Source organism: Molothrus aeneus, chromosome 7 (assembly GCF_037042795.1).
Source record: "Molothrus aeneus isolate 106 chromosome 7, BPBGC_Maene_1.0, whole genome shotgun sequence".
Taxonomy (NCBI): domain Eukaryota; kingdom Metazoa; phylum Chordata; class Aves; order Passeriformes; family Icteridae; genus Molothrus; species Molothrus aeneus.
In genome coordinates, this window is record NC_089652.1 from 5,156,885 (window position 1) to 5,169,733 (window position 12,849).

The window sequence follows — 12,849 nt, forward strand, 5'->3', positions numbered from 1 at the left end:
TTGCTTTTTTCTCTACTAGGGGTGAAAGCAGGGTGGGTGGATGTGAGATGACACCAGCTGTTAATGGGATTTTTGCCACTGAAAAAACATGCACAGGTTGCCTTTGGAGGGCTGCTTCATTAACCACCATTAGTCACCCATTTCACAACTGAATGGGTGAACAATTGATGCCTTTGGGCTCTTCTGGAGTTTTGGTTGGTTTGAGGGTTTATGTTGTTGTTGTGAGTTTTTCTAATAACATCTCTACTCAAAAGTGCAAAGCTCTCCCTGTGCACAGCAGGCAGGGTTGTGTTCATCACAAAATACAGTACTGAAGAAATATCATGAAATGAGCACTTGGGATGGCAACTACAAATAAAGTCTGGCTCAAAATTTGGTCCTGGCAGTTGACACCGAGTGTTCAGAGAGTCCCTTGGTAACTAAAGGCAATCACAGACTCTGCTCCTATCAGGAACAGCTCTCATCAGATTTTATATCCTTCCTGATGGTTTCAGCATTAATTAAAAAAAAAAAACCAAACAAAGAAACAGAAAATCTCTTCACCTTGATTCTCCTCCACACTCAAAGCTTCTTGGGACTGAAGGGAACTTGGGAGCAGACACAAGGTGTGTGTCATCTCAGGTTTGCTGATCTCACCCACACCACCCTCAATGCACTATCTGCAGCTTCAAAAAGCCCTGCTAGGTGGCAGCCAGCTCCACCACCAGATCCCCAGCACCAGAGGCAGCAGCAGTTCTTGGCAGGGCCTGCAGGCATCGAGGGATGTGTGTAAGAGGTAGGTACCTAAGGCCAGCAGTGCCTTGGATTTGGAATCCCAGGCAGGCAGAGTGTGGCTGGAAGAAAGCATTCCACTTCAGCTTACTCTAGCAAGTGTCAGAGCAATTGTCCAGCTTTGAATGCTCCCAGCTCCTGGGTGTGCTGTGTGCACCCTGCAGGCCAAGCATGGCAGGCCCATGTTCCTGGCTGCTCCAGGTTTAGAGAAGGCCCTCCTGCATGTGCTGCTGGCCACAGAGCTGCTGAGATCTTCTGCCCTGCAGACAGCCAAGGATAACACACCCCACATGCTACAGCAGGGATCTGCTCCACAGACTGAAGGTGCTGCCAGAGCTGAAAAAGGAGCAGAGAAGGTAGAATGGAAATGAAAGGGTCATTGAACTGGGAGGGGGTAAAGCACTGCAACACTTTCACTTCATTTTCAAAAGATTTGATTTTAATGCCCACAATCATGGCACAAAGTGTTGGACAGCAACATATGGGAAGTCTTTGGGGAGTTCTCCCCTTTTGAAGGAAGAAACAAGGCTGAGAAAGAGTCTTTATGATACAGGGAGAGCCACCTGAATTCACAATATTGAATGAGAATGTGAAAAATAGTAATGATAATAGCCTGAAGGACTGAGCAGAACTTGGGAGCAATTCTAGGACACACACATGCAGCCTTTTTCTCCCATCAAATGTGCAGGCTGAAAAAGACCAAACAAAAGCAAGATACATGGAAAGATGGTTAGGGGCATGATCTGAAATCCACTCTCTTTTGAGGCACCAGAAGCAGTAAGATTGCAGGCTGGAGAGAGTTCTATGCAGTGTTCCCATTGTCAGTCTGTCTGTAGTGGAAGAGACTCCTGGAGTCCAATTTTCCAGAGTATTTGAGAGCTTCAGCAAAAAGCTTTGTCACCTGTCAATACAAAGCAGAGGAGGACTGAGCATTGCAAAGGCTGCATGACAGAGCAGGCTCCACACTTCTGCTCTGCCACCCTGAAACTTCCTGCTGCAGGTCCAGTCCTTGAGTTCATCCAAATCAATAGCAATTTCAAGGTGGCTGGGCACAGCAGCCCTCTGGAGCCTGTGTGTCCAGCTGCAGAGATGCAGATATGCCCAGGCTTCCTTTGCAAGACAGCTCTGTCCCATGAGAGCTGTTGTTTACAGCTCAAATGTAAAGAGAACCAGGCTTGTTTTCTTCTCTCAAACTCAGAGATTAAAACTCTACAATCCAAACAGTTCAGTGAAAGGCATCAAGCAGGTGTGGTAATAAATTTTGGCTGGGGACCCTTGTGGCTGTCAGAAGGTGTTTTGCTAGTAGGCAAAGGATGCATCTTCAATTCCCCATTCCTGCTAGCCATGCCTGGCCATCATCCTGTGAACCTTCAGCTTGTTATTCTACCTGCCTCCATTCACTCCATCCACAGCAGAAGCTTTTGAACAGCTGGACACCAGTTCAAGGCACTGGGCTCCATGTCAGTGCCCACCAAAATCAGAAGGAGTTTGGCTGCTGTGCTTAATGAGAGCCAGATGAGGCTCTTCTGTGACAGTCAAAGCCCCTTGCAAAGGAAGGCAAGGTACTGCTGGCAGCAGGAGTCCCACCTTGCATTACCTAATATTTATTCCCCATCAGTGTGTGAAGGGCTTTGTCAGGAGCTACATAAAACCCACAGTGACTGGAACTGGGACTGCAACAGGACAAGCAGCAATTCCACCTGGATGGCACTTCTGAACTGGACTGCCCCAAGGATCACTCAAGAAAGCACAGCTACATCCTGCTGTAAGGTTTAAGGACCATACCAGGATAATATTCCACTAAAAAGCACTTCCCATGCCTAATTCAAAGATGTTACACACAACCCTGTGTGAGATATTTGCTTTGAAGTGAAAATGATGCAGCAACAATTTCAGCTGCACAGTGCAGGACTCAGGACTTCAGAATTTATATTTTTTTGTTTGGTTTGATTTGGTTGGGTTGTCATTGGTGTCATTTTATATGGTAGCAAAAAGAAGATATATTTAAACCACTGTGCTGTCATGATTTTCAGATACATTATTTGTCAGAGGCAATGAGGGTCCAAACAGACTGGTCACAAGGGCTTGGAAGCTCTGAAGGATCTTATGTCTAAGAGGAGAAAGAACAATATGGGAAGTACCTTGAAGTTGGTGAGCAGAGCAGTCCCAGTGTCAATAGCCATCCTCCTGATCACATAATTATCATGGACAAACCTGGTGCTGCTGTTGGGCAGGTTAATCACCAGATCTACTTTCCCATCCCTCAGCAGCCTGAAGAGACAAGGCACAAGACAGTGTGACAATGTGTCCTTCCTAATAAAAACCTCAAATTAATAGCACAGGCAAGCAGCTGAACAACCCTGAAAAATGCCCTTTGAGCTTAGTCTTTGCTCAAGAAATGAGGGTGGAGGGGTTAAGGCACTAAGCTTTATTTAGGATTTTGGATTTATTTCAGTTCTAGTCAGCAATGCAAAGCAGTATTCAGCCTTGATACAGCTCAGCACAACTGGGATGTTTAGGCATGACCTCAGTTAAAGGCATGACTGACTGTCATTAAAAGGCTAAATATTCAGATTTCATGTATACCTGTATGAAAATATAACATGGAGCAATACATGTAAGCCATACTAAACAGGACTGTGCAATGAGATGCTCATTAAGCTGAAACCTCCCTGCTGTGGCAACTCCAGACAGAATCAGATAAACCAAAACTTTTGGATTGAATTCAAAGCCCCATTAAATCCCTACTATTGATCTCAAGAGGACCATCAAGTTGCCCCTTGCATTTGCTGTCCTGGATTGTAAACACACATTGGACAAGGTGGGTTGGTCTCTTACCTCCTGACTGAAGGGAGGCTGGGATTCTGGCTCTCCTGTGATGGCCATGCCACAGGATTTGCTGGGATGCCATTAGCATTGAGCCAGGCTGAGGTTGCTTCTGTGGCATAAAGCTGTCCCAGGGGGAAAAAGGGATATTTACTATGTACTTCAAATACCAAAACTCTTCACTGAACTCATGTGGGCCGGCCCCAACACACAGCCTTGTTGTCAGAGCTGATTTTGAAGGGCATTTTTCATAAAACGGGTGTCTCCCCATATAGAGAGACACACAGGGAACAGAACAACCTTCCCAACTCTCTGTTATCTGTGATTTCTTGATGGATGATAGTGAATGCTTGTAGCACTTCCAGAGCAGTGAAGCGGCTTAGGAAAACCTAAATCCCTGTGACTTTCAATAGGGCTTAAGTTCAATCACTTGTAATTTTTTTTTGCCATGTTTATTTTCTTTTTAATGCCTAGTGCTAAGTTTTGAAAAGCAGAACTCTCACCAGTCTTCTGTGGCTGTGCTGCTTTTTTTCCATAGATATATGGGTGCAAAATAATACAGAGGAGTTACAAGAGGGATGTAAACACCACAAAGTTCATGTATCTGCAACCTGAGTGTCACTGAAAATGCAGCACTGTACAGATATATTCCATACAAAAGGTTTTCCTTCCTTGTCTCCTGCTACACATGGCATCCCATTGGCATTTTTATTTCCTGGAGAAGCTGGGGGAGTGTATAATGTCATTTTGGCTGCAGAGCCAAGCTCTTTCCTTCCCTCACAACAATATTCTCAATTAAACAAACATGAAAACTTCTAATGGGTGGTACCTGCTAACTTTATGGATCACTCAGCTAAAAATCCCTGTTGTACATTGAAAACACCCTTTTTTCCTCTATCTCCAAAGGAATTCCAACGTTCCTGTAGCAGGCTGGGGACATGTGAGATTTTGAAAGCTCTCCAGCTTTAACTAAGTGGAACCACCTACCTTGAAGCCTTGCTCATGCAGCAGTTCTGCTACACTGAGGAACCTGGGGCGGAAGGACTCCTGAAAAAGGACATTTTTTAGATATAGCACCAAAGGTAGGATTTGGAACAGTACATTTTTGGGCAACATGTAGCTCATCCACACCGTGCTAAGAGACAAATTCACCTTTCTGTGCTGAGTGTGTGCATGGACAGAAATGTCTGCATGTGCATGTACAGCACCATTCCCAAGAAAACTGTCTGGATCCTGAAGCCCAAGTGACTGTGAACTGAGACATATTGTGTTACACCAGAGTAATTGTTCCCATACTAAGTCAGACTGCAACCACTAAAGATTTGCTACTTTATATTAAATATCTGGGCAATTTCCTTCTCAAATACACCAACTAGAGTCTCCTCGGTTCTTAATTAAAGATATTTTCAATCATTGCTCAAACATTTGCTTTCACTTCTGGCAGATAAGATATATGGATGGTTTTGAGCTGCCTTTGAGTGCTCTGTTTGCACATTCACACAAATAAGAGCTTGTGCATGTGTGAGTGCATTTCTAAGTCCTATGGGAATATGGAAATGGAGTCAGGAGGCTGGGATGCCACATTCCCAGGAGGACCTGAATGCCTGACTTACAGCATCTCTGAAAGATTGTCTTATAATGCATTTCCAGCCTCAACATCATGTAGAAAGGTACAACCACCTCCTGCAGACATCTCCACTTGAACAAGCTGTTTAAAGAGTAACAGGTGAGAGACAGTATCAGCCTAAGTATTTCTGGGGTGTTGAAGGTACAGCAATGCAAATATCACATGCAACACATGCCTTCCTCACTCCCAAGGCAAGCCAAACCTTGCTTTTAACTTTAGCCTGCTCTGGTCTTACACACATTTGCAAGTAAGATTATTACAAGCTCCCTTGTTCCTGCTGGAGCTACTGATGGCTTAACCTTTATGGATGAGAGAGCAATATCCTGAAGGGTCAACAATTTCCTAAGAAGAAAAGGACTAAACAGGGTTGTTTTTGTTTTTTTTTTCTGAGCACTCATTCTGAAAGCCATCTCATTCTGTACATTAGCTAGAAAATATAAATATACAGTGTGACAGGGTTGGCAGCTTCCCAGTCAGAGAGAGTGGTTCTGCCTTCTGGTCAGGGGTGTTGGTTTTCACAACAGTATTATAAACTTCTATCAAACAAGTACTGAACACTTGTGACACATAAAACAGCCTCTCTATGAAAAGAAATTACAGCTGTCAGCTTGCATTGGAGCAGCCTCAGATTTACAAGCTGGCTGAAATAACCTGTGTAAGAAAGCATTAGTTACTAAAGGTGAAAAGTACAAGCAGATTTACTTAGTGGAAGGTATTTATTGTAGGAGAATTGCATTTTTTTTCCTTTATCTGAAAAGTTCCATTTCTTATAACGCCTCATGTTTTCCAGCAAGCCTTGCTGTTTGTAAAGGACCACATCCTTAGCTCATTCAATACAGTTACATCAGTTCTCACTGAGATCCAGCTCAAAATGAAGCCAACCCATCTCCTGTGAGAATCTGGGATCTGTATCCAAACCACAGTGGAGGATGCAAAAATTCTGGTAAGAAACCAAGCCAGAAGGTTACCTTGAGACAACAGACTTGGAGTGCCAGGATTTAAAAATAAAATACTCTATTAATGCTTTCTGCATCTTGTGTGTAAGACAGATGCACTCCATCCCCGAGATATCATTGAATAGCCCAATCAGGAAAGAAAAAAACTAGCTTTTGAACTTTTTTGCATAAAATATAAATAATTTAATGGCTGAGTCAGGGTTTCAGCATCACAGATTTCTCCAGACTCTGGGAAGAGGTAGGTTAACAGCTGACATAAGCTGGCAGAATTTAATTGGTCTACCATGGAAGTCATACTCCATCTCCCCTGGGAGAGCACCACACCTCTCAGATCCTGGGGACCCCTGCCCTGGGCAGTGTCACTGAGTGCTCTCAGCTAAAGGACATCCCAGCAGGCTCACAGTCCCCAGCAGCTGCCCAACCTGCCTTGTGCTGTGCCCTGCATGCCAAGGAGCACTCCCTGCCTGAGCTTGGGTGGTAACTGCGCTATCCCCAGCTCAGCATGGTACAGGAGGTGACCTCTGGAACTGCACACCAGCCTGGCAGCTCCCAGCAAGGAGGGTTCCTTGCCTGGGCACACTGGGCTCAGTTTGGACTGCAGATCACAGCAGCACCATTTGATCTTGATTTGCAAAACACCCCAGAAACATTTGCAAGGAAACCAAGATCTCCCTCTCTCCTCCTGGTAACTATATCCATTTGACTTTTACCTTCAAGAAGCAGTGTCCTCTAACCTCAACATGATTAATAGCAAAGGTATAAATGTGCAGCATACCAAATCACTGAAATATGAGCCTAGCTGCTTTGGAGAGAAGCAGAATTCAAGACCACTTTGCTTCTTATTTCTCTCTCTGCAAGAGATAAAAATTCATTCTAAAAATCAGAGTAAGGTGCTAATCATGAAGCAATGAAGCCTTCAAAATTGGGGTGTGCTTGGAGCTCACCATTTACTGCAGGTGAATCACAGCACCTTCCTCAGAGACAACCAGGGGAGCTTGTGTGTGTGCTCTGTGCACCAGAACAGTTTGCAGAAACCATCCTGGCATTTGAAAACACTCAGTGGTGGTTGAGAGAGGCTATGTGCTATCTGTCCTTCTGAGGCTGTGTTTCCCTGTGATGATACCCCAATAATTTTGCCTGTATGAGGCAGGTGGGTTCATGTTTGTGAATGAAACAAGAGTGCTGGTGTTCACAGCCTGCCTGATGCCTCATTCCTCGTGCCTCTTATTTCTGCAGTGAGGGGGTCTCCTTTTTTCCAGCCAAATACTCAAAGATCATTTACAGTCCACATGTCAGGTGAAGGTCAACATTTCAACCTTCCCTTCCCACAGGGCTTTATTGCCCCTCTGTTTCAAAGCAGACCATTAAAAAGTACATAGGTGACAATCTCCAGACTGGGGAGGGGGCAATGCCTGGTTCTCAGAATCAAATTTACACCTCTTGATTTGGAGTTTAATTATAGAATAAATATGCTGAGATGCAGAGAGATCTTTAAGCGATTGATCTGTTGTTTTTAAGTTTCTTTTGCAAGAAAATAAACTGTAAACCACTCATTAAAAAGACAGAATCTTATTATTTTTAAAAGGTTTGTGGAGTTGAGGTTTGGGCTTTGTTTTATCTTTTCTTTTTCCCTTCTTTTTTTTCTTCTTAAAAGCTTTGTACAAAGAACATTTGGCTCAGTTTAACAGCTACTGACACAGAACTTACATAAATGCTTTCTATAGCTAAAATGACTTCTTTTTCTGCCCATTCCCCTTTAGCTGCTATCTGGAAAACACACTTAAATTTTAAACAGTGCTCTCTCTCCTTTTTGCTCCTCCTGTCTTTGCTTTTCTCCTTTCATAAATGCTGTTTAAAATATGCAGTATATACAGCAGACCTACAGTACCAACTTCCCAGATTTTCATACTGAACTTTTAAACTTTACCTAGGAAGCAAGCAATTTTTCTGCTAATTAGAGATAACTTAAAGCAACTGTTTCCATCCCCAGATGTGTGTATATATGTTGACATTTAAGGACTCAGCAGTAATCCTTGTTAGCAGAAGTCATGTTCCTTTCTGGCCACTTTTCACACACTTCCCTCACATCCTCTGCTGGCACAAGCAGCCAAAGACATTTTTCACACCCCAGTTGTCTGACAGGAAAATTCATCTCTTTGGTTTTTGTTTTATCAGCTTTATGCAATCATGTAGAGCATCAGCTTATTGCAAGCACAATGTGAAAATGGCAGGAAGCAATCAGATGGTTTTCTGGGGTCCAAGAATGTTCTAGATGCATTGGAAGTGCATGAATTTTTCAGGAACATCCTAAAGTTTACAAGTGTCTCTGATTTCAGCGCCTTATGCCGTCAGTAACTATTCCTTGATAAAGAACCAAGACCTTTTTTTCCTTTTCTGTGCGTTTTCATCCTGAAACACACACCCTCCTTGCTGACCCAGGCCTGTGAAAAGGGCAGGGCTGTTCCTAAGGAAAACTCATCAGGAATTTCCTCATGTAAAGGCTCTTTGCAGAACCCATTGCACTGGAGAGCATTCCCATCACAACATCATTTGAACTTTCTGTCACACTGAGCAACTTTCAGTGATGACAGCAAGAGGTGAAACCCAAAAATCCAAGCTCAAGCCTAGGATGGAGTCAGGGTCTACATCCAGGAGGCAATCCCTTTGAGAAGGTAGTTCTGACAAAGTGTGGAAACCAGAAACATCACTACTAAAATTTGGCATTGGCTCTTCTTTTCTGGCTCACAAACTTCTGGTTTTTCTACCTCCTCAAAGGGATTGCCTCTTGGATGCAGACTCTGCAGATGCCCTGACTCCATGCTACACTAGAGCTTGGATTTTAGGGTTTCATCTCTTGCTGTCACCACTGAAAGTTGCTCTGTGTGACAGAAAAAACTTCTGTAGTTGCCAGGAGACCCTGATAGTTATAGATAGAGGGAAACCCCACCAGACCAGCCTTGCTGAATGCAGTAAAGATCTCCCCATGCTGTTTGCTCCTCACTGTCCCACTGCACTTCAGGATGAAATGCAGAGAAACACATTTAAGCCATAAAGCCACACGAATGAAAGCAAGGCAAAAGCTACCGAGTTCCTCTGTGTTGGCCCTTTCTAAGCTTTGATTTTTAGGACTCACCTGGATTCCAAGCAAAATTCCTTTCTGAGGAAATGTAAACCCTGTGGCAAGCAGAGCCTTCTGGAAGGCAGAGTACACATCCTCCCCAAAGCATGCAACCTGCAGAAAGGCACAAAGAATGCATGAGGAGAAAACCAAAACCAACCCAAAACCAGTGCTTTAAAAAGAAACAGGAATGACATTTTCAAACAGGATCTTTTGCTTCTGTGTGAAGAAGACAGACTGCTCTGCATGGAGACTGCAGGCATGGGGAACAGAATAAATCAGAAAATCATTGCAGACAAATCTCATCATTTGACTGAAGCAATAATGGAGGAATAAGCAATGCTTTAGTTTCAAACAGCACACTGGGGAGTAACAATTGATTCTGCTAAGTTATTGGGATGCTGTACACAGCCTCTGCTCCAGTGTTTGGGATTGCACTGCAAATTATTTAACATTAGAGAAGGCTTAGATACCAGTGAGAGCTGTGCACACAGGCATGTTCCTCTGTGTGCCTGCAAAGCAGGGTAAGGCAGGGTTTGTGCTCCCATGTACTCCTGGCATTGCTTGTGAAGGAAAATCAGAGGATATAAAGATGCTTTTCCACTAAAAGTCCACAGATTAACAAAATTCAAGTAAATTTTAGTATTTACTTAAGAAAAAAGCAACCAGGACAATTAATAATAATTTGAGATAAATTATAATTTTAAAGAAAAAGAAACCAGTAAGAATCATTTAGCAGCTCTCCAGCACTCAGAACTGGATGTGGAGCTCGGTTGCTGACAGACTGTTGTATGATAACAATCTTCTGAAAGAGATCAACAGCATTCCTAACCAAAATTTCAAATTCTGGTGACAAAAAGAGGAATGAGTGAGCTTTTGTGAAAGTTCAAAAAGATAAAAACCAACCAACCAACCTACACTTTTTCTGGTCAGCTCCACACTTGTTGAAAAACAATCAGAAGCAGAAACTGTCGCTGATTTTTCTGTGAAATAACAAATCTACCAACATATACAGATGGGATTAAAGAGCTGATTGAGAATTGCTCTCCCATTTTTCACTTATGGTCCTTCCCATCTCAGAGTGAGCCCTCACATTCCTGATCTCACCATGGTGAGCAGAAAACAGTACTTCACTAAAAATAAATTATGATTTGCCAGATCTACTGAAGTAAAGAAAAGAAAAACTAAACAAACAAAAATCCCACAAGGGAAGGGATAAAAAAAGTCATGACAACATGATATAATCTATGTTTTCTATATGTTTCTATGTGTTCTATATTCCTGGACTTTTCAGGGTGACAGACAGACCCTCCCTTGTAGGCTCCCAGCCTGTCAGGAGAGGTTTATCATTATGGCATGGTCCACAGCCACAATACTCAAAGGGACCCCAGCACTGTCTTTTCCTATTGTGGGAACCATGGCTTCCAGCAAAATAAATCTCTGCCAGACAGATGTGACAAATTCAAGCCCAGATCAAGCCATGTGTGTGAAAAATGTCTGTGAGGAATAACTGAGCTTTTTACCCAAAGCAAGTTATTATCCTTACTTCACTATAAGGAAGACTTTCATAACTGTCACACTTTATGGCATTTGTGAATATGGATCTTTCCAACTCATAAAAGTTAATAATGCCTCCTTTATGACCATGATAATCTCTAACTCTGTATAAAGCCCAGAAAAATAATTCTTGTCCCTAGTTACATTTTTATGCTTTTTTTTGGTGAGGAGGTTGTCTCTATATCCTATTTTGTTCTGAAAATCAGGAAGTCACAGAAGTCACTTGATTTTTTTCTGCCCATTAACTACACAGAAAGGAAATCTTCTGCAATACTGATTTCCAGCACATTATGAAGAGTAAAATAAAGTCATTCTGGAGAGGTGTAGGAGACCTGAGGCTATTCTTACTTTGTATCTGGGTACTTTTCCATTCTAAAATGGTAAATGTTTCCTTTGGACATACCCAAGTTCACATCCAAGAGAGCAGCCCAGGATCTGCCACCTGCCCAGTGATGGTGCAGCAGACTTAAGCCTGATCAAATTGTCTGAGTGTTTAATCATTTTCCAAGAGGGTTTTCTGGCCCAGAATAAGTTTTTTGCTATTGCAACTCATTCTAGAAGTAACAGAACACATGGAATTTAAAGACCACTTGGGTGTACCTATGGACACCCTTGACAGCTCAGCAATAATTCATGAAGAAACCTTTTTTTCTATGTGAGGCAGGTGATATGGATGGAAACCTGTGCCTGTGAGGGTGAGGATGCTGAACCTGGCCCAGCCCTGTGCCCTCACAGCATGCCATAACCACACCAGGAGATATTCCAGCAGCACCTCACAGCCTGGCTGCACAGAGAATGAGTGGGCAAAGCTGCCCAGGCTCATCCTGCCCACAGCCCCTGCCGCCACCACATCTTATTGTCTCTTTCTTTCACTTTTTTATCAGGCAACAAGAAAACACCACACATTTTTGTTGCCTTTAAGCAACTGACACATCCCAAGATCAGCCACTCATGCCCAGGGGTCTCCACGTTGGTGCTGCAGCAAGTGTCCATGGGACTTGGGAGCTGTCACCACTTGTTTTTCAGAAGCTCATGAGTCATAAAACAGCCACCCAGAACCCAACAACTCTCAGATAAACTCATTTCAGGCTATCACACCAACCAGGTCCTACTCAGGGAGCTGACATGCAGGTAAACAGGGACATCCAGTGGCTGAAAAAACTGGTTTTTCCAGGTCATTGTGGGTTTTGCAGCTAAGAAAGATGTTTTCAATTTTCTGAAGAAGCAACAGATGCCATCATGATTCAGGCAGTAATAAGATCACTTTCAAAGATTCATGATGTTTAAAGTCAACTTGGTTTAAAAAAAAAAAAGTAAATCTAAAACATACCTCCCCAGTAGAGGCCATTTCACACCGGAGAACAGGGTCAGCATCTCTCAGCCTGGACCAGGAAAACATTGGGGCCTGGTGAAAGAAAGAGGCAGGAGGGAGAAAGAATAAAAACTGGATCATTTAAAAAAATATAAAAATTCCAGCTACACTTAGGAGTGACAGAAAGAGACATGAATTTATCCAAAAAAAGCAGTGGTGGAGGCTCATAAGCAAAGAACTATTTGGTAAAATAATTCCCTTGGCATCTTGATGATGGAGTGGAAAAAAATGCCCATCTATTCCACCAATAAATCAATCATCCAACTCTGGCATCCTGCTCACATTCCAGTGGTAGATTTTCAATCAGTGGTAGCCCACTATCAGTATGGTTTTAAGGACACATTTTTAAACAGAAAGGCCGTGAAGCACTTAATTCATGGAACAAGGAGAGACACTATCTGAATCCACTTGGTTTTCCAGAGAATGCTGCTCTCCATTAAATGTTTCATTTGCAGAAATAAAACTATTCCATAAGAATACCCTTTTTTTGGTGCAAACAAGATGAAACTTTGCAAATTATTTTTGTATTTTCCCCCTCCCCATCCAGAAATATCCATTTGTAATTTTTTTCTCTTTATATGCTAATATTAAGCCCCCTGATCACTGTTATCATTATCATCAT

The 12,849-nt window shown here is 42.8% G+C and overlaps 1 protein-coding gene across 1 annotated transcript in view; it reads right to left on the reverse strand.

Annotated features, from left to right (window-relative positions):
• Positions 1-1,450: 1,450 nt before the first annotated feature.
• Positions 1,451-12,849, reverse strand: part of CPS1 (carbamoyl-phosphate synthase 1) — a 92,098-nt gene continuing 80,699 nt past the window's right edge. Inside the window, exons 33-38 of the mRNA XM_066553616.1 lie at positions 12,186-12,260; positions 9,314-9,412; positions 4,585-4,644; positions 3,610-3,722; positions 2,913-3,042; positions 1,451-1,672 (exon numbers count right to left, since the gene is read on the reverse strand). Of these exons, the coding sequence (XP_066409713.1) occupies positions 1,574-1,672; positions 2,913-3,042; positions 3,610-3,722; positions 4,585-4,644; positions 9,314-9,412; positions 12,186-12,260 (576 nt within the window). The 3' untranslated portion in view covers positions 1,451-1,573. The remainder of the gene's footprint in view (positions 1,673-2,912; positions 3,043-3,609; positions 3,723-4,584; positions 4,645-9,313; positions 9,413-12,185; positions 12,261-12,849) is intronic.